This window comes from Mus caroli, unplaced genomic scaffold (genome assembly GCF_978045245.1).
Source record: "Mus caroli unplaced genomic scaffold, Mus_caroli_1 scaffold_2, whole genome shotgun sequence".
Classification (NCBI taxonomy): domain Eukaryota; kingdom Metazoa; phylum Chordata; class Mammalia; order Rodentia; family Muridae; genus Mus; species Mus caroli.
In genome coordinates this window covers 58,374,303-58,395,625 of record NW_028227257.1, presented here as the reverse complement: position 1 = coordinate 58,395,625, position 21,323 = coordinate 58,374,303, and the positions used below count along the sequence as shown (strand labels likewise).

The following is a 21,323-nucleotide window of genomic DNA, read 5'->3' as shown; positions in this document are numbered from 1 at the left end:
CAGTGGCTTGTTAGAGCATATCATTAACAATTCTGTTCTCATTAACAAAACAAATAAAACACTTGGGATTTTACAAAGGGATGAAAAGCTCCTACACTGAAAATTAAAACACAGATGAAGGAAATGGAAGAGTACAAAAATAAATGGAAAGATGTCTCCTGTTCATTGATTGGAAGAAGGAATACTATTAAAATGTTGGTACCACCCTGGAGCTGACCCTGTGCCACAGCTCTCCATACCCAAATTCATCCCGAAGAGAACTGGTCTCCCAGGTGTACTGACACAGACTTGCAGGAGTGACAAGCCACAGTCAGAGACAGCAAGACCAGCTAACACCAGAGATATCCAGATGGTAAGAGGCAAGGGCAAGAACATAAGCAACAGAAACTAAGGCTACTTAGCATCACCAGAACCCAGTTTTCCCACCACAATGAGCCCTGGATACCCCAGTACACCAGAAAAGCAAGACTTTGATTTAAAGTCACAGCTCATGATGATGATAAGAGGATGTTAGGAAGATCATAAATAACTCCCTTAAAGAAATACAGGAGAACACAGGTAAACAAGTAGAAGTCCTTAAAGAGGAAACACAAAAGTTCCTTAAAGAATTACAGGAAAACACAAACAAACAGGTGAAGGAATTGAACAAAACCATCCAGGATCTAAAAATGAAACTAGAATCAATAAAGGAATCACAAAGCGAGACAACTCTTGGAGATAGAAAACCTAGGAAAGAGATTAAGAGTCATAGATGACAGCATCACCAACAGAATATAAGAGAGATAGAAGAGAGAATCTCAGGTGCAGAAGATACCATAGAAAACATTGACATAACAGTCAAAGAAAATGCAAAACACAAGAAGCTCCTAACTCAAAACATCCAGGAAATCCAGGACACAATGAGAAAACCAAACCTAAGGTATAGAAGAGAGCAAAGATTCCAACTTAAAGGGCCAGTAAATATCTTCAACAAAAATGTAGAAGAAGTGGGAGGCTATGCCAGTGCCTGACAAATACAGAACTGGATGCTCACAGTCAGCTATTGGATAGAACACAGGGCCCCTGATGGAGGAGCTAGAGAAAGTACCCAAGGAGCTGAAGGGGTCTGCAACCCTATAGATGGAGCAACAATATGAACTAACCTGTAACCCCAGAGCTCGTGTCTCTAACTGTAAATGTAGCAGATGATGGCCTAGTCGGCCATTATTGGGAAGAGAGGCCCCTTGGTCTTGCAAACTTTATATGCCCCAGTACAGGGGAACACCAGGGCCAAGAAGTGGGAGTAGGTGGGTAGGGGAGGAGGGTTGGGGAGGGTATAGGGGACTTTCGGGGATAGCATTTGAAATGTAAATAAAGAAAATACCTAATAAAAAATTGAAAAAAAATTGTAGAAGAAAACTTCCCTAACCTAAAGATAGAGATGCCCATAAACATATAAGAAGCCTTTAGAACTCCAGATAGACTGGACCAGAAAAGAAATTCCTCCTGTCATATAATAATCAAAACACCAAATGCATAAAACAAAAATGTTAAAAGCAGTAAGAGAAGGGGCTGGCAAGATGGCTCAGCAGGTAAGAGCACTGACTGCTCTACTGAAGGTCCTGAGTTCAAATCCCAGCAACCACATGGTGGCTCATAACTACCCATAATGATTTCTGACGGTCTCTTCTTGTGTATCTGAAAACAGCTACAGTGTACTTAATTAATAATAAATAGATCTTTGGGCCAGAGCAAGCAGGGACTGAGCGAGCGAAGTTGACTGGAGCAAACAGAGGTCCTAAAATTCAATTCCCAACAACCACATGAAGTCTCACATCCATCTATCTGTACAGCTACAGTGTACTCACCATATACATAAAAGAAAGAAAGAAAGAAAGAAAGAAAGAAAGAAAGAAAGAAAGAAAGAAAGAAAGAAAGAAAGAAAGCAAGCAAGCAGTAAGGGAAAAAGGTCAAGTAACATATAAAGGCAGACCTATCAGAATTACCTAAGACTTCTCACCAGAGGCTATGAAAGCTAGAATATTCTGGGCAAATGTCATACAGACTTTAAGAGAACACAAATGCCAGCCCAGGTTACTATACCCAGCAAAACTCTCAATTACCATAGATGGAGAAACCAAGATATTGAATAACAAAACCAAATTTACACAATATCATTCCACAAATCCAGCCCTACAATGGATAATATATGAAAAACTCCAACACAAGGAGGGAAACTACACCCTAGACAAAGAAACCTAAAAGAAGATAGCCACACAAACATAATTCCACCTCTAACAACAAAAAAATAACAGGAAGCAATAATCACTATTTCTTAATATCTCTTAACCTCAATGGACTCAATTCCCCAATAAAAAGACATAGACTAACAGACTGGATATGTAAACAGGACCCAACACTTTGTTACATACAGGAAATGTACCTCAATGTCAACTACAGACACTGTCAGGTAAAGGGCTGGAAAACAATTTTCCAAGCAAATGGTCCCAAGAAACAAGCTGGAGTAGCCATCTAATATCAAATAAAATCAACTTTCAGCCAAAAGTTACCAAAAAAGTTAAGGAAGGACACTTCATACTCATCAAAGGAAAAATCTACCAAGAAGAACTCTTAATTCTGAACATCTGTGCTCCAAATGCAAGGGTACCCACATTTAAAAAAGAAACTACTATAGCTCAAAGCACACCTTGCACCACACACAATAATAGTGGGAAACTTCAACACCCCACTCACATCAATGAACAGATGATGGAAACAGAAACTAAACAGGCATAGTGAAACTAACAGAAATTATGAACCAAATGGATTTAACAGATATCTATAGAACATTTCATCCAAAACAAAAGAATATACCTTCTTCTCAGCACCTCAAGATACCTTCTCCAAAATTGGCCATATAATCAGTCACAAAACAGGCCTCAACAGATACAAAAGACTGAAATAATCCCATGCATACTATCAGATCACCACGGACTAAGGCTGGTCTTCAATAGCAACAAAAATAACAGAAAGCCCACACACACATGGAAGCTAAACAACACCCTACTCAATGATAACTTGGTCAAGGAAGAAATAAAGGAATTAAAGACTTTTTAGAATTTAATGTAAATGAGGGTACAACGTACCCAAACTTATGGGACACAATGGAAGCAGTGCTAAGAGGAAAACTCAGCTCTGAGTGCCTCCAAAAAGAAACTGGAGAGAGCACACACTATCAACTTGACAGCACACCTAAAAGCTCTAGAACAAAAAGAAGCAAATACACCCAAAAAGAGTAGACGGCAGGAAATAATCAAACTCAGAGCTGAATCAACCAAGTAGAAACAAAAAGAACTATACAAAGAATCAACAAAACCAGAAGCTGGTTCTTTGAGAAAATCTTTCCTTTCTCTTCCTTCCTTTCTTTCTCTTCTTTTTTTTTCTTCTTTCTTCCTTCCTTCCTTTCTTTCTTTCTTTCTTTGTTTTTTTATCATTATAGTTTAACAGGAGTCAAACTGAAAAAGGAAACTTCAGTTACGAAAATGTCTCCATCAGATTGTCTAGTAGGCGAAAGATCATTGAGTATTTTCTTAACTAATGATTTACTATTGTAAGTGCCATTCCCTGAACAGATGAAATAAGAAATCAATTTGCACAAGATACTAATTCTATTCCTTCATGACCTCTTCTTTAGTGCCTGCCTCCAAGTTCATGTTTGATTTCCTGTCCTGACTATCATTCATAATGTACGGTAAGATATAAGATGAAATAAACTCTTTCCTCAAAAAAAGAAAAAAAAGGTTGGGCCAGGGAGAAAGAGAAAATAACAGCATTAGCCTTTTGAGCTGAAGGGGTTTTAAGGCTTGGAGTCTACAAAGTGGACACTGGCTTAGGTATTTTATAGGGCCACTGGGTCCTTTCCACTACTTGACCTTTTTGGAAACTCCCCACCTTCTGTGCCTTCTGGACATTTCTTCTCCAAGTGTCTTCTGGAAACAAGAAGGTTCACTGTTACAGAGCCCACTTTCCTTATCTAACTGTCCCTAACTCTCCTTCAATCTGATAACCTATTCTAACTTATATGTACATACCCACTTATATTCATATAAATGCACATAATGAAAAACTGAAATAAACTTTAAAATATGTAACAAACACACAAACAACAAAGACTAAAAATAAGCCTAAGCAAGGATATGAAAGACTTCCACAGTAAATGTTAAAATGTGGAAGATACTGAAGAAGACATTCAGAAGTAGAAATCTTGCTGGGCGTGGTGGCGCACGCCTTTAATCCCAGCACTTGGGAGGCAGAGGCAGGCGAATTTCTGAGTTCGAGACCAGCCTGGTCTACAGAGTGAGTTCCAGGACAGCCAGGGCTACACAGAGAAACCCTGTCTCGAAAAAAAACCAAACAACCAAACAAATAAACAAACAAACAAACAAAAAAAACCAAAACAAAACAAAAAACAAAAAAAGTAGAAATCTCCCATGTTCATGGTTTGGCAGATTTTGTATTGTAAAGTTTATATATTGCCAAATGTGACCTACACATGCAATCCTGTCAAAATTTCAGTGACATGTTTCACAAAATTAGGGGAAATTGTATGAAAATGTAAAAAGAACAGTTAAAAGTCTTCCTACCCCTGTCCCCCCAGACCCTTGCCCCTCTGCCTCCCTTCCCATCTCACTCTCTGTCCCCTACCCTCTTCCCCTCTAACTCTCTCTGCCCTTTGCCCTCTGCCCCTCTGCCCCTCTGCCCTTCTGCCCCCTTTCCCCCTGCCTGTCTTCCCCTCTGCTCCCCTGCTCCCCTGCCCCCCTCTGCCCCAGCCCCCACTCCCCTGCCTCTGCCTCTGAAATGCTGGAATTATTCATGTGCAACACTGCACTTGGCTGTACTCTGTTTCATGTGCTTATTTCAAGCATAGCTGGAGAAAGTCAGACAACCATACTGATGAACAGTCACAGATACTTTCCATATCTCTTTCCTGTTCCAAGTAACTCATCCTCTTTTCTTACCTTTCCCACATTTAAATTACTGTTACCTGCCTGTTTTAAGAATTATATGGTAAGGCCAGGAGGTGGTGTCACATGCCTTAAATCCCAGCACTTGGGAGGCAGAGGCAGGCACATCTCTGAGTTTGAGGCCAGCCTGGTCTACAGAATGAGTTTCAGGACAGCTAGGGCTATACAGAGAGATACTGTCTCAGAAATGTATGGTAAAACTTATTCTACCAAATCTGTAAGCATTTTGACATCTGCGCTGTTTTACTTTTTAGTTAAAGCAAAGTCCTTCTTTCTGTCTTTAAATCTTCCTACTTGTTCTTTGGATCTAATTCCTCTACCATCTCAGAGACCTTTAATAAATCTCTCTATAAATTTGTTCCCTAGCATTTGAAAAATACTTGAATTCCCCCTTTGCAGTCAAATATTCTTGAAGAGAATTGTTTTTCTCATGCCTGCCTGCATTTTCTTTTCCTACTCCCCATGTCTCAGCATCTTTTCTCCAGTCCTCTATGCTCTTGGCTCCCATGACGCCAGGTTTTCCTGTTTCTTACTCTCCTTTGTCGGCTTTCCCCCTCTGTTTACCACTGTTTTGTACTGCTCAGAACTTTTAGTTTGAATCCTCTTTTTTTATTCTTTTCCTAAATAGGCATATTTACTCACAAAACATCACTTGTGCATGCCTATGACTCCAAAATTTGTATCATTTAATCAAAACTCCCTTCTGTTTCTTGTATATTTCTATATCTCTAATCTTTACAGTATCCTCCACCTATTGGGTGCCCAGTATTTCCTGGCTAATGGAATGAATGATTTCAGTGATTTAACGGACCAACCAAATACTTTGTATCTCCAGTTCTAGAATGTAGTGCACTCAGAAAGTACTTTATAAATTATTGATTGAATGAATTATGAATGTGTACCACAATATAATACAACTTTAAAACACAATTAATGAGTAAGTGAAAAAAAAAATGTGGTTCATTGTAGCCAACCATGACCAAAGACTTTGCTCATTTAAAATATGTAACTAATAGGGCCAATGAGATGGTCCAGCAGGTAAATGCAGTTGATGTCAAGCCTGATGACTTGAGTTCAATCTCTGGATCTCATATGGTAAAGGAAAGAACCAACTCCTGCAGGTTTTCCTCTGCCTATCATACATGGACATAAACAAGCACACATGTAAATAAATACTATAATAAAATTATTATTATTATTATTTGTTGTTGTTGTTGTTTTTTGAGACAGGGTTTCTCTGTGTAGCCCTGGCTGTCCTGGAACTCACTTTGTAGACCAGGCTGGCCTCGAACTCAGAAATCTGCCTGCCTCTGCCTTCTGAGTGCTGGGATTAAAGGCGTGCACCACCACATCCGGCAATAAAATTATTTTTAAAAGTATGTAACAAGACCTGTATGCTGCATGCTTTTAAACCAAGCACTCAGGAAGCAGGGACAAGAAGATTGTTGTAAGTTCAAGTGCAGCCTGGTGGTGAGCTCCAGGCTACTCAGAGCTGTAGAAGAAGACTTTGACTTATACACCCCACTCCCCATGTAAGAAGACATGATGTCTACTACAATTTCAAGAGAAACAGATCAGATACTACAGGTGTAAGTGCAATGTAAGTTGTGAGAGATCAAGGTTAATCTCTATCAGATTTAATACATGTGCAGAGGTTACAGGCACATCTTTGGATTGGTATTGCTTGGAAGAGTCCAGAATCTGTACCTGTGACTTAGGGAACAGGGTTCTCATCTGTGAAATGGAGAATATTGCTATGTCTACTTTGTAGGGTGGTTGTAAGCATTAAATAAGGGATCTGGTGTAAAACAAGCATTTAATATGTATTCATTATGCTATAGCTTAGCTCTTTCTTTATGTGTATAAGTTTTGTCTGAATGTATGTATGTGTACCATGTGAGTGGCTATTGTCCTTGGATGCCAGAAGAGGCTGTCAGATCCTCTGTAAGTTGGAGTTTGACAGTTGTGAGCTGCCTTGTGGGTGCTAGGAACTGCCTCTGGAAAATCAGCCAGTGTTCTTGAGTGCTGAACTATCTCTCTAGCTCCTAATTAGAGCTTGAACATTGTGCAAAGGTCCATGTGTTGAAGGTTTTGTTTCCAGTCCACAGGTGATGGAACTAGTGGTAAAGCCTGGTGGAAGCAAGTGAAGTCATTGGGGACATGCCCTCAAGGGTGATGTTGATATCCCAGCCCATTTGCTTCCACTGTTTTTGCTTCCCAGCAAAGAGACGAACAGACCTTTGCTCTGTGTCCCCTGTCACATTGTGCTGTCTTGCCACAGGCCCAAAGAACAAAGGGACCCAGTAGCTATGAACTGAAATTTTTGAAAGGAAAGCCTAAATAAATTTTTACATTTTTGTAAGTTGATTATCAGTGACATTACAGTTATTAATGATGCTCTGTTTTCATACAGCTGGCATGCTTTCAGGCCAGAAACAGTATAGATGAGTAATTGCTGAACTTATTTATCAGAATCTCTTAAGTTCCTGTATCATCCCTAGGATGCTAAATCGTGGTGAGTGGTGACAGGGAAAGACTTTGGACTTTTTGTTGTTGGTTTCTTTGTGAATTTTGAAGTCTGGAACTTGCTTTATTTATAGTGTAAGCTGGCTTGAACTTTTGATTCTCCTGCCTTTGCCTCTTGGCTTCGAAAATGCATTTTTATTACTTTTATTTATTTTGTGTGCATATGTGAGCCAAAGCACATTATTAAGGGTCAGTGGATATCTTGTAATCCTTCTCTCCTTCTATCCACCATGAGGGTTCTTGGGAATCAAACTCAGGTTGTTAAAACTTAGTGGCAAGTTCCTTAACCCACTGAACCATCTCACCAGCCAGATTAAAAAATTAAACAGCCAGGGCTGGTGAGATGGCTCAGTGGTTAAGAGTGCCGACTGCTCTTCCTAAGGTCCTGAGTTCAAGTCCCAGCAACCACATGGTGGCTCACAACCATCTGTAATGAGTTCTGACACCCTCTTCTGGAGTGTCTGAAGACAGCTACAGTGTACTTACATATAATAAATAAATATTTTTTAAAAAACTAAACAACCAAAAATACACGCATACACACACATAAAACTACTAAATATATTAACTACAAAATATATTAAAGAAGATAGAATTTTGTAGAAATCATTTGAGTGTGAAATTGTTGTGGACGGCCCTGGTGCTGTTGTATTTTTATGTTAATTCTGTTTTTCCCAGGAGGGGTTGTTTGGAACAAGGAATCAATTACGGAGTGAGTAGGTGGGACTTCCTGGTTGGACAAAGGAAGAGAGGAAGCAGGAGAGAGTTAGGGCCTTTTGGACTGGGATAGAGAGAGGGAAAGATGTAGCTACTTGTGTCTCCCAGCTAGTGTCTCCTTGAGCAGGAGGACTTTGTTTTGTTTTGTTTTGTTGGTTTTTTGAGACAGGGTTTCTCTGTGTAGCCCTGGCTGTCCTGGAACTCACTCTATAGACCAGGCTGGCTTCAAACACAGAAATCTATCTGCCTCTGCCTCCTAGGTGCTAGGATTAACTGGATTCTAGTTGTTGTGCCCAGCAATTGAGTTACCATTGTTTCTGAACTAAGTTTGTGTGGTGTTTTCCTTCCCGCACCTTTTCAACTGGGTTCAAGAGAGAAAGGTATGGTGGTGAAGTGTGGGTTTTCCAGATGTGCACCACACAAAGGCTTTTTGGGGGGTTTTGAAGGATGGGGCTGGCATGGTAGTAACCCACCAGTGGGAACTTAGTGAGCTAGGTGGAGAGATTTTGGAGCTCTGGGCCAGAGAGTCTGCTGAGATGGGAACACCCAGCTGGAGCCATGTGGCCCCTCAGTGCCCTGCATATCGTGGGAACTTGCTGTTATTTTAATATTTTCTGAAACATTAAATAGTTTTAAAATGTGGGGTGAGTATGGGAAGCAGACAGAAGACTGTCATCTTTTTGGTGTTTGAGACAAAGGAGAAAGAAATGGCAATAGCTTATTAAAAGCTAAGTGTATGTAACCTCTGTAGTAGTCGGTCATAGCTGTGATAAATTGCCCAAGAGCAAGCCATAATGAAAGTGAAGCAGACACAGCTGAGCCATTTTCAGGGTCCCCCCCAGATGAAAAGGAAAGCAGAGCGACTGAGCTGGTACAGCTGCCAGAATTAATCTAGACAAACCAGATGCTGGAGAAAGCATTAAAAGAATTTCAGAAAGGGCTGGTAAGGAAAATAGAGGCAAAGTTTTAGGTAGTAGAGGAAGAAAAATTAAAGTATATGAAATCCTTGGAATAAGAAGTATGCTGGAAAATATAAGGAGATAATTCTTCCTGAGAAGAAGAGACAGGAACCTGTACTTCAGAAAAGAGGGCATAAGAAGAACAGCTTTACTGTTTGGTCATGAAGTGTCTTCAGAAAAGGCTTCTGTGCTTAGGGCTTAGTACCCAGGTACTGGTGTTACTTTGGGAGGTCTGGAAACTTGAGGAGATGGAGCCTGACTGAAGGAAGTAGGTGTCTGGGGGGTGCATCCATAGAGATATTCCAAAGAGGAAGACAGGAAGGGGTCAACCTTGGAATAGCTCTCTCCCTCCACAGAGTCCCGCAGCCACGATGTTCTGCTCAAATACATAAAGCCAGATAACTAGACTACAGTCACATTAATTCATGGTCCTTGTAGTTTGCTTCTCCAGCGAAAGTACTAAGTAGGCCCCACTTTGTTTAGTGTCCAAGATCAGATGAGATCCTGTGCATTCAGGGCTGTATAACTATAGATTCCCTTAGGTTGATGTTTTGTCACAGCTGTGAGAAAAGTAACCAATGGGGGGGGGGGGACATTGACAGGGCAGAGGCCAGAAAGTACAGTGAATTGGCCTAGTTTTTAGAGAGACTCCAAATCCTAGGGATCAGTATTACAGAAAAGTAGAGGAGAAATAAACTTCTAAGACAACGAAAGCGTTGATGGGAATTATGTGAGGAAGTTCAAAAGTCTGCGAGGGATAAGTAGTATAGCTTAGTATAGTGCTGAACTAGTTTGTAGGCTCCAGGTTCAATCCCAGCACTGCATAAACTGGGTATGAAGGACAACCTGTAATCCCAGCATTTGGGAGGCGGAGGCAGGATGGTTAATAGTTTCAAGGTTAACTGGCTGCTGGTTGTGCATGCCTTTAATCCAAACCCCGGGGAGGCAGAGGCAGGCAGATCCTGAGAATTTGAGGCCATCCTGGTCTACAGAGAGAGTTCCTTGACAGCCAGGGCTACTTGAAAAACAAACAAACAAAAAATCCAAAAAAAAAAAAAAAAAAAAAGTTTCAAGGTCATCCCTAGCTACAATGTCTAGTTTGAAGCCAGATAGGATACTAGACCCTTCTCCCCACCGCCCCCCCTGAAAAAAAATCTGGAAAACTAATTAAAAATATTCAAGCAGTAATGATAATTCAAGTAGGGAAGAGTACAAAGTACAAAGAGCATGGGGCATACAAATCTAGAGAGTCTCAGCAAGCATACATTCAGTGTTCTACAAGTGCCAGATGTTGAACACTTGGGGATAAGAATAAATAAGATGTAACTTCTTTTATGTCACAGTCCACTAGCTGAGACATAATTCTTATACTCAGGATTCTTGATTCTGATAAACATTGAGAGTTTAAAAAAAATCTGAAGTGGCATTAGCATTGGAAACAGACTAGATAACTTTTCAAGAAAGTTTTGTTTTCAAGGACTGCTTATAAGGAGATTACTAGTAGAATCTGAGACCAGGCAAGTTGTTTCCAACTCTGTAAAAGCTTCTTTCTTTCCTTCCTTCCTTCTTTCCTTCTTCCTTACTTCATAGTGTCTTACTATATTTTTCACACTGGCCTTGTGCTCCTGAGCTCAAGCAGTCTTTCTGTTGTCTGTCCAGTAGCTAGGAGTATATAACTGAAGGCCAATATTCCCAGCCACCATTTTAGATTTTTGAAATCTGGATTGGTGACTCTCTTAGTTACTGTTGTGTTACTGGGAAGAGATACCATGACTAAGGCAACTGTTACAAAACATCTAATTAGGATTTGCTTATAATTTCAGAGGTTTAGTTCTTCATCATCATCAGTCAGGGAGCATGGCAGCATGCAGACAGGTGCTGGAGCAGTAGCAGAGAGCTACATCACAATCTGTAGGTAGAAAGAGAAACTTCTGGGCTTGGCATGGATTTTTGAAACCTCAAGGCCCACCCCCAGTGACTCACTTCCTCCCATAGGGCTACACCTCCTAATCCTCCTAATCCTTTAGTTCTTTCAAGCAGTTCTACTCCCTGGTGACTACACATTCAACTATTTGGGTCATTCTTATTCAAACCACCACAGTGTCTGATTGTAGATGTGATTAGGCAAGAGATGTGCTGTTGGTGACTGTTACCTGTCTGGCCACCCTTCAACACCACTCACTTGCAAAGAAACATGTACATTATCTTTCTTGTATACTTTTAAGTAACAATATCTTGCCTATTTTAAGTAAAAGGCTTGAAAGTAGGACCAGGGATATAGCCATAGCTTAGTGGTCGAACACTTCCCTGATTTGTGGCCCTGGATTTAATTCCCAGTGCCAAAAAAACAAAACAAAACAAAACAAACAAACAAACAAACCATGAAGATCACTGCAAAAGCTGGTAAGTGAGGAGGAAGAGAGGCAACACAGAACCCAGAGAATGAGAATCCCTTTGTGAGATAAGTGGTAAATAATACTTTTGAGGTTTTGTGCTATATCCTGTCTAGAGAATATTTTGAAGAAAAGCTAAGTAATTTTTAGAACTTTCTAGAGCATTGCCAATTTAACAGTGAGTGTGGAAATGTGATGAACCTAAGTTATTTACTAATTAATTTATAATTAATCAGTAGTAAGAACCCAAACCAGGGGCTGAGCAGAGGGCTCAGTGGTTAAGTGCACCTTGTTCTCTATTATAGGACCGGAGTTCAGTTCCCAGCATTCATGTTGAGTTGCTGATGACTGCCTGTAACTCCAGCTCCAGTGATTTTCAGTTAGCTTTTCATATCTTACTACACCACAGACTATTCCTTGGCCAACTTGTCTGTGTGCCTTTTTGCCCTCTCCCTGCCCATACCATTTGTGTGTGTATCTCATTTATATTTATTTATTGGGAATGAGGAACATGCTCGTGTCACTTACTTATATAGAGAGGTCAGAAGACAACCTTTGGAGTCATTTCTCTCCTACCTTGTGGGTTCTGGGGATCAGACTTGATGGCAAACACCTTCAACCTCTTATCTATCAGAAGGAGCTGCCTTTCTATTCTTATTCTGATAGTTTAGGAATATTCAGACCTTTTTCATAAAAGGCCAGAGAGCAAGTTCTTGAGGCCATATAATTTCTGTCACTATGGCCACAGCTATCACACAAGCATAAACACAGGCATTATAGCTTATGTACTGGCTATTTTTGTGTCAACTTGACACAGCTGGAGTTATCACAGAGAAAGGAGCTTCAGTTGAGGAAATGCCTCCATGAGATCCAACTGTAAGGCATTTTCTCAATTAGTGATCAAGGGGGAAAGGCCCCTTGTGGGTGGGACCATCCCTGGACTGGTAGTCTTGGGTTCTATAAGAGAGTAGGCTGAGCAAGCCAGGGGAGGCAAGCCAGTAAAGAACATCCCTCCATGGCCTCTGCATCAGCTCCTGCTTCCTGACCTGCTTGAGTTCCAGTCCTGACTTCCTTTGGTGATGAACAGCAGTATGGAAGTGTAAGCCGAATAAACCCTTTCCTCCCCAACTTGCTTCTTGGTCATGATGTTTGTGCAGGAATAGAAACCCTGACTAAGACAGCTTATTTCCCACAAAACTATTTAGAGACATTGGAAGTTGAGTGTTATGATATATTATTCCTTGGAAATGTTCCTCCAACCAATAAAGTGTAACCAGTAACCCTCGGCTTGTTGTCCCTGTACAAACAGGCCTGGTTGACAGAGAGGTTTCTCTCACATATAAAATGATCTGATTTCATTTTGTATAATTTTGTCCTTTCTGGTCTGCCCATCATACTGTAGCCAAATTTACTTCAAAATTGCAAATTGGATATCATAATCTTGTTTGCAAGCCCTGTAAAGAACCCATGAAAATGCCTGTCTTCTTTGGTAAGACCCTTGTGCTATAGACCTTCATTGGTTTTTTGGGATTTTTTTTTTTTGGGGGGGGGGGGGGAGTCAAGACAGGGTTTCTCTATGTAGCCCTGGCTGTCCTGGAACTCACTTTGTAGACCAGGCTGGCCTCGAACTCAGAAATCTGCCTGTCTCTGCCTCCCAAGTGCTGGGATTAAAGGCATGCGCCACCACGCCCAGCTACCTTGATTGTTTTAAAAGAGATATATCTTACTATTTCCCCTTAATTCATTATTTTCCTGCTACTCACACTCCAGTGAAGTCTGCTTGGCAGGCCTAGAGGCCTGGAAGCACTCACGAGGCAGGGAGTTTCAAGGAAACTCAACCTCCTGGAACCAGGCATTCTCATAACCCAGATATTTATACCCTATCCCCACATTAGTCTGGATCCACGGGCTCTCTTTCAGTGTTGTTTTATTATAAGTGCCTTTAAAGGTTGGATTCTGACATAGCTAAGCCTTCGCCAGTGTTCCAACATCCTAGAAAATCCTTGAAGCCACAAACTTGGAATTCAGTAAGAAGGTTATCTATTCAGTAATATTCAAATTTACTTCTAGTAGAGAAGGTGAAACTAATTAGGCATTACAAAGAACTGAGTGGGAATAGCTGGGGGCTGGTCTCTAGAGTGTTTACTTGGGACAATAGCCAGTCTTACCCAAACAAGGGAATTCACAATGGCCTAGCGAATTTATCTTGAAAGAATTAGGGAGTCCCCCTGAGACAGGTTTCTTCTCTAGGCCCAAAGAAACTGCATAATCAGGCGTTTACTGAGAACCCCTGGTGGTGGGCTTAACAATAGACTAGCATTACACCTGGCTCCCTTTTTAGTGGCAGAGGCCTGGTCCCCACCTTCTTTTGATGTATACGTTCTTTTTGTATTGTGTCACTGTAACTCAGTGGATGTATCTTGCCTGCTTTCTTGTTGCTCCTCTGTATAAAAAGTTTGATGCTTGACTTGAAAAATTACATTCAGAGTCTACACAATCTCTCGTGTCGCTTCTGTTTGTCATTCACTGATTGCTTGCCCACCTGCAACTAGGAACCCATTCTACGCAGACAGGGACCAAAAAGGGTCTGTGGCATTTTCCAGCTCCTTGGGACTTTTGGCAGATGCTAGAATGTTGAGTGATTCTTTCTTTCTTTCTTTCTTTCTTTCTTTCTTTCTTTCTTTCTTTCTTTCTTTCCTCTTTATCTCTCCTACTTCCAAATGGGTGAGAGTTACTCTTCTGTAGGAGTTAGTCAGACATTACTGTCATCTCCAGAAGCCTCCTGTTTTCTCCTGAAGCTGGATTTCTATGCTGTTTCTACTGTGTTTGCCTATATTATTTGTCTTGCCATTCTATAATTGCCTGTTTTCTTCAGTGTCTCTTTTGACTAATGAGGTCCTCAAGCACACAGTGTTTATTGTTCTGTCTGTATTTGTCTGTGTGCTGTCCAGAGCACACTCAGCATTCGTATGGTCCTTTTCTTTGTGCATTTAAAATGGTTTAAAAAAAATGTAGATGTAATTGATATAAAATTAACTCTTCTAAAGTATATAGTTCATTGGGTTTTTTAAAAGTAAATTTATCCCAGCACTTGGGAGGCAGAGGCAGGCAGATTTCTGTGTTCAAGGCCAGCCTGGTCTACAGAGTGAGTTCCAGGATAGCCAGGGCTACACAGAGAAACCCTGTCTCAAAAAACAAAAACAAAAACAACCAAACAAACCAAAAAAGTAAATTTATAGTGTCATAGAGCTGTTGTTACTGTCTAATTCTAAAACATTTTCTTTGCTCCAAAAGAAATCCTGTGCACATTAAGAAGTCCCTCTTATGGCTAGGGACTGTTAAGATGTAGAACATGGACTTGTGAAAGACTCTGGGGTTTATCCTTAGAGACTTCAGTAACCTCCATTCCCCAGATGGTAGCCGTTGTCTTTCTGTGCATTTCATGTGGGTGGGATCAGAATTGTTTGGCCTTTTTGTGAGTGTCTTCTCGAACTTGCCTGTGTAGTGTTCTCAAAGTGTACCTGTGTTATGCTATGTACTAGTGGTGTTTCATCCCTTTTCATAACTATGCATTGGCCTTATTTAAACTTCCTTCTTCAAAGCCCCCAAGACTTCAGTGAGACTGCTAGACTCCTGCTCTTGGAACAGTTCTGCTTTCATCTGCTCTTTGTTTATGGATGGACTTTCACCTTACTAACTAAGCCATCAGGACTCAGGGTAAAGGGTAGACCCTGCTTGATTCCTTGCCTTTTCCGCCCAAGCTCCTTTTCCTCCTAGTCTTTCTTGTGAATCACCAGATAGTACTTTGCAGCCTTCTTACATACCTCAGGCCTTCTGGACTCTATACATTTTCCTGGTTATTTTCTCTTTCTGAGGGCTCTTTTCTACTTACTTCAAGTTTAAATTCTCAACCTTAAATTCCTGTTTCAGACAGAATCCTTTCTGTAACGACTTTGAATTATCAGAGGAATTATACTTTTTAGGTACTACCCTATCTATCCTTGACACTGTTCTTATGTTTTCTCTGTTGTTTCATATTCTTGCCAGTATGTTGGCACTAGATGGTGGGAGAAAGGAAATGAGTCTTGACTGTAAAGATAGTGTACGATCTGGTAGGATGGCTGTAAGCCTGATGGGCCTGCCTTTCATCTCCTGGATTCATGTGGTTGAAGAAAAAGTTCTTTTCCTGCAATTGTCCCTGACCTCTGTGTACTTTATGTGAACACACACACACACACACTAATATTATAAAACAAAATAAAATGTAGTATAAGAGAAGTGTTTGTGGTGATGGAATACCTTCTGTGTCTTGACTATTATTGTAGTTTCACAGCCCAAGACATATGATGAAATGACATAAAATTATTCATAGTTGTTATGTTATCGCCCTAATTTTGAAGTTGAACAATAGTTATACACACTGGGAGAAATTATGTGAGAGTTACATGAGATATCTGTGCAATAATCTGTACTTTTTAAAAATATTATAGCCGGGCGTGGTGGCGCACGCCTTTAATCCCAGCACTCGGGAGGCAGAGGCAGGCGGATTTCTGAGTTCGAGGCCAGCCTGGTCTACAAAGTGAGTGCCAGGACAGCCAGGGCTACACAGAGAAACCCTGTCTCGAAAAACCAAAAAAAAATAAAATAAAATAAAATAAAAATAAAAATATTATTTAGAAATTGTGTTGGTATTTATCATTTGCCTCTTATATGGTTGCTTTGTATCATTGTGAATCTGGCCTACTTTGGAGTAAGGATACCCATTTGTAGTGGCAAAACTTGTCTACAGCAAGAACATTTTTGTGAAAAAATAAGAGTATAAAGTGGGAAAATGAAAAAATTTTAAAACTTAACAAATATTATGTTGTTCAAGTACGTGTTTTTATTTTTACTTTGAGTGATAAGCCTTAGCTTCAAGTCAGGTTTTGTACATCTATGCTCTTAGCATTCATGTGTACTGACCTTTAAAGGACAGTGACCTTGGCTTTGAATCTTGAGCACATACCTGAACACAGAGAAACTGTGTTGCCATGGAAAAACCTGATAAGCAGGAATCACTTTTGATTTGATAGTAAATGTTTCAAAGAGTTAATCTTATTCTAATATTGAGTTAGTGAGAGGTCTCTGTAAGATTTGGGGAAGTCAATAAATGATGTACAATTCAAACTCTAAAACACGGAAAATCGTTATAAACATTACAGAATCAGAATTTACCTCTTAATTCTTTTTGATGTATAAATAGAGTTTTTGCTTACATTGATGATCAAGTTCAAAGTGAATATGAGTAACTGTGATTGAAATGACGTATTCTTGGTGGGTGAAATAGTGCACACACATAAGCACTAGAGGTGGAAGCATGGAAATCAGGGGTTCAAGGTCATCCTTGACTTTACAGAGGAGAGCCCAGTGGTGGTGGCAGACGCCTTTAGTTCCAGCACTGGAAGCAGAGGCAGGCAGATATATGAGTTTAAGGCCAGCCTGCTCTACATAGCAGTTCCAGACTCACCAAGGTTATATAAAAAGACTTTGTCTCAAAAAGAAAAACACACACCAAACAAACAGCAGCAACAAAAATAACATAGGGAGTTCAAGAATAGTTTGAGCTACATAGGACGTTGTGTTAAGAAAAAATATATATAATTATTAAAATGAAAACAATTTCTTTTTTAGGTTAAGCTACAAAACAACATATCATATCAGATGGCAGACATACATCATTTAAAGGGTAAGAAATTTTTCTTTTAGATTTATTTATTATGTACGCAGTGTTCTGCCTGCACATAGACTTGCAGGCCAGAAAAGGACACCATATCTCATTATAGATATTTATGAGCCACCATGTGGTTGCTGGGAATTGAACTCAGGACCTCTGGAAGAACAGTTAGTGCTCTTAACTTCTGAGCCATCTCTCTAGCCTCCAAGAGACTTTTAATTATAGAGTAATTATAGAGTATAGACTTCATGTCTGAAATCTTCAAGAATTAAATAGTAGTTGGCTGAGCCAGGTGGTGGTGGCACATGCCTTTAGTCCCACCATTCAGGAGGCAGAAGCAAATAGATCTCTGTACTCCGAATGCATATGTATACATGTGTACAACCACATAAACACATATAAAAAGTTCTCAAAGAAAGTTGAACTGTAGATTATGTGGCCATTCCGTTTCTAGGGGAAAGAGATGGGTTCTTATTCTGTATTGTGTCTAACCTGCTAACATTACCCATTCAGGTCGGAGGACGCTTTGAAGTTCTCTTGAGATAGAAAGAAACCTGGAATGTAGAGAAATAATAAATAAATTCAAAGCTCTAACTTTAAAAGTACATTAGTTAGTTTTCTATTTCTGTGATAAAACACCGTGATCAAAAGCAGCCTGGGGAGGAGAGGGTTTGTTTCCTGTTATAGATTATAGTCTGTTATCCAGGGACGTCAAGGCAGGAACTGATGAAGAGGACATCAGTTTGCTTGCTTTCCATGGGTCAGGACCACCTTCCATGTTGTTTTACATGAAGGATTAGGCTTTTACAGAAAAGAATAGGCAAAGAGAGTACGCTCCTCACTTAGAGTACATCACTTCCTCTGTCGGCTTGCCTTCCCTAACTGGGGCATGCAATGGCTTAATCTTTATTGTCATCTTGACTGATTTATGATCACCTGAGGGAAACAACTCTGGCGTGTCTGTAAGGTGTTTCCAGAGAAATGATAATGGAGGAGCTAAAACTTACCCTGAGTGTGAGTGTCACTATTCCATAGGGTTTTTAGTTAAGGTCTTCCTGTGTAGCCAAGGCTACCTTCAGACTTACAGTGACTCTTACAGGAGCGGTTTCATTGAACATTATCTTTGAGCTCATACTAAGAAAATACAACACAGATGGGCAGTGGTGACCCATACCTTTAGCTACAGAGCCAGTTCCAGAACAGCTAGGGCTATACAGAGAAATCCTACCTCAACAAACAAAAGAAAGAAAAAAGAAGATGCAGTGTCACCAGGCATCTTGGTGCAAGTCTGCAGTCCAGCACTCAGGGCAGAAGCTGGTAGATCTCTGTAGTGTGAGTTCCAGGCCTCCAGCACTCAGGGCAGAAGCTGGTAGATCTCTGTAGTGTGAGTTCCAGGCCTCCAGCACTCAGGGCGGAAGCTGGTAGATCTCTGTAGTGTGAGTTCCAGGCCTCCAGCACTCAGGGCGGAAGCTGGTAGATCTCTGTAGTGTGAGTTCCAGGCCTCCAGCACTCAGGGCAGAAGCTGGTAGATCTCTGTAGTGTGAGTTCCAGGCCTCCAGAGTTACATGGAGAGAGAGAACCCTGCCTCCCACCCCAAACCAAAAAAGAAAAAAAAGGAGGTGGGGGGGAGAAAGAAAAGAAAAAAAGTGGGAGTGCAGTACCATTGTAGTGCAATGCAAGATGCATCTAACCCTACCTACATACTCTGTTCTGTTAACGTGGGGCTGCCTCAGAACACGGCTAGTAAAGGAGAAGTAAATACAGACTTCAAAATTGAAGCCAAGAAATAATGTAAAAAAAAAAAATGACAAAGTTGGAAAATACATGATGCTTGAGATTTCTGGTGCTCCAGTGATGAAGCAGTATAGGTATTTCTAGAAATTGAGAAGTTGAACAGCAACTAAAGCTGTGGTAGAGCCAAATGGGAGGTATTCTGGTAGACAAGATGTAAAAGTGTGTTTCTACAGTGTGTATGAATATTGGGTCCTAGGTTGGCAGAACAAGTTTGATTTTGAGAACTGGAGTCATCTCAGTGTTCCTTACATGAGCCATAGTCTGAACAATGCAAAAGGTGTTAATAATCCCTGGAGCTTGCTGGCCAGCCAGCTGAGCCTGCTCAGTGAGCCCAGAGCTCAGTGAAAGACCTTGGCTCAAAACCTCATGAGAAAAGGCTGGAGAGATGGTGTGGCACTTACAAGTACTTAGTGCTCTTGTAAAGGATCCAGGTTTGGTTCTAGGACACACATGATGGCTTACAGCCGTATGTAACTCGAGATGCAGGAGACCTAACACCTCTTCTGACCTCCCAAGGCTCTTACACATGTGGGGCACAGATAAACATTCAGGCACATAAAAATAACAAAAACAACCAAGGTGGAGTACTTTTAAGGAGCTACACTCAAGGTTGACCTCTGACCGCACATGTTAGATTTCTAATTTCCTGAGAATCTTAGTAGAAAAATTGAAAATGTACATAATTAAAAGACCATTCTATAGATTCTCAATAGAAAGTCATGCAATAAGTAAATTGATTCTTCTTTGGCTCCTTCCCTTGTCTGGCTAGAGCAACTGGCTGAGCTTCGTCAGGAGTTTCTTCGACAGGAAGATCAGCTTCAAGACTACAGGAAAAATAATACATACCTTGTAAAGCGGTTAGAATACGAGAGGTAAGATGCCACATGCAGCAGCTCTGTGAGTCTCCAGCATTTGTCCAGGCTTTGTACCTAATGCACTTCTTCCCATCTGCCCTCTACTCTTTCTCTTTCATTTTCTTCATCTTATTTTATCTTTCAAAGGTTGTTGTAAAATTATAATCTTTTATTTTAATATGTTAAACACTATGAAAACATCTCTTACATGATCTAGATTGTCAAACAGAAAGATCTTATAACAACAAGTTTTGTTGAATGGGATACAGTAAGAACTAAAACCAGACTTCCTTTCTGAGGGACTTCCAGAAGATGAAAACAACTCTGGGCATGCCCTCAGCATTGCTAAGGAGTGTGTGTTCCTGCTCTTGATCTGTCCCCTCCCTCACACTTCTACAGAGGGAGGAGGTGGGGAACTTCTTAGGGTCTAATCAGGTTTATGGTAAAGGGTTGAGTCTTTTTAGGTTTGTATACCAGAAGTTAGGCTCAACAGTTTTTCTCTTTCTTAGTTATCTATGTATAACTACTTATTATATGAGTATTTTTAACCTGCCAGTATTCAGTGTTTTTCCTAGCACATCAATTTGTTAAAACTTAGATTCTACAAACTTGTGGGACCACTGTAGAAATTTTCTTTTCTCAGTATTATTTGGACCAACAAGATGGCTCAGTGGGTAAGAGACACTTTCTGTGCAACTCTGATTACCTGAGTGTGGCCTCTGGGTCCTGCCATGGAAAACAGACCTAACTTATAACATCTGCACGCGTGCCATGGGGCACTGTGCCACTCACATGGCTAACATCTACACGCGTGCCATGGGGCACTGTGCCACTCACATGGCTACAAGTAAATGCACACATCATATACACAACTATGTCATAGTAATAATAATGCTAAAGTAAAAGAAATAATTGTAAATGGTTTCATTTTTATTTTAGGTAATTTTTTGAGATTTTTCCCTTAATATTTCACTAGTATATATTCATAAACATACATTTACTGAAAATGTTTTAGCAGTTAGCTGCCTGTATAACGTGAATGAAAGATTGCTTCCTAAATAATTGTGTTTACTTATAACGGAGATGTTTCCTCATAGCCCTACCACATTGTTTTAATTTGAATTTAATTTGGTCTCAATATGTAGGAATAAGAAAGTACAATGATATCAAGATAGGAAGTTTAATTTGTGATAATAATGTGAACATTAAGATGTATCTATGTACTCATTAAGTTTAATTGCAATAATAATGTGACATTAGCATGTGTGTATTAAGTTCTTGTTTCTATTTTCAAGAAGAATGTCTCTTTGTATCTTTGACTACTTCCCCAGCAGAAAGTCACCATTTTTACGTGTTTTGACTTT

General features: G+C 40.2%; 1 protein-coding gene across 2 annotated transcripts in view; it reads left to right on the top strand.

The window, feature by feature from the left end:
- Golm2 (golgi membrane protein 2) overlaps positions 1-21,323 on the top strand; it is a 67,935-nt gene that overhangs the window by 16,627 nt on the left and 29,985 nt on the right. For both annotated transcript variants that reach the window (XM_021154004.3, XM_021153997.3), the window contains exons 2-3: positions 17,269-17,323; positions 19,875-19,977. In XM_021154004.3, coding sequence (XP_021009663.2) covers positions 17,269-17,323; positions 19,875-19,977 — 158 coding nt within the window. The remainder of the gene's footprint in view (positions 1-17,268; positions 17,324-19,874; positions 19,978-21,323) is intronic.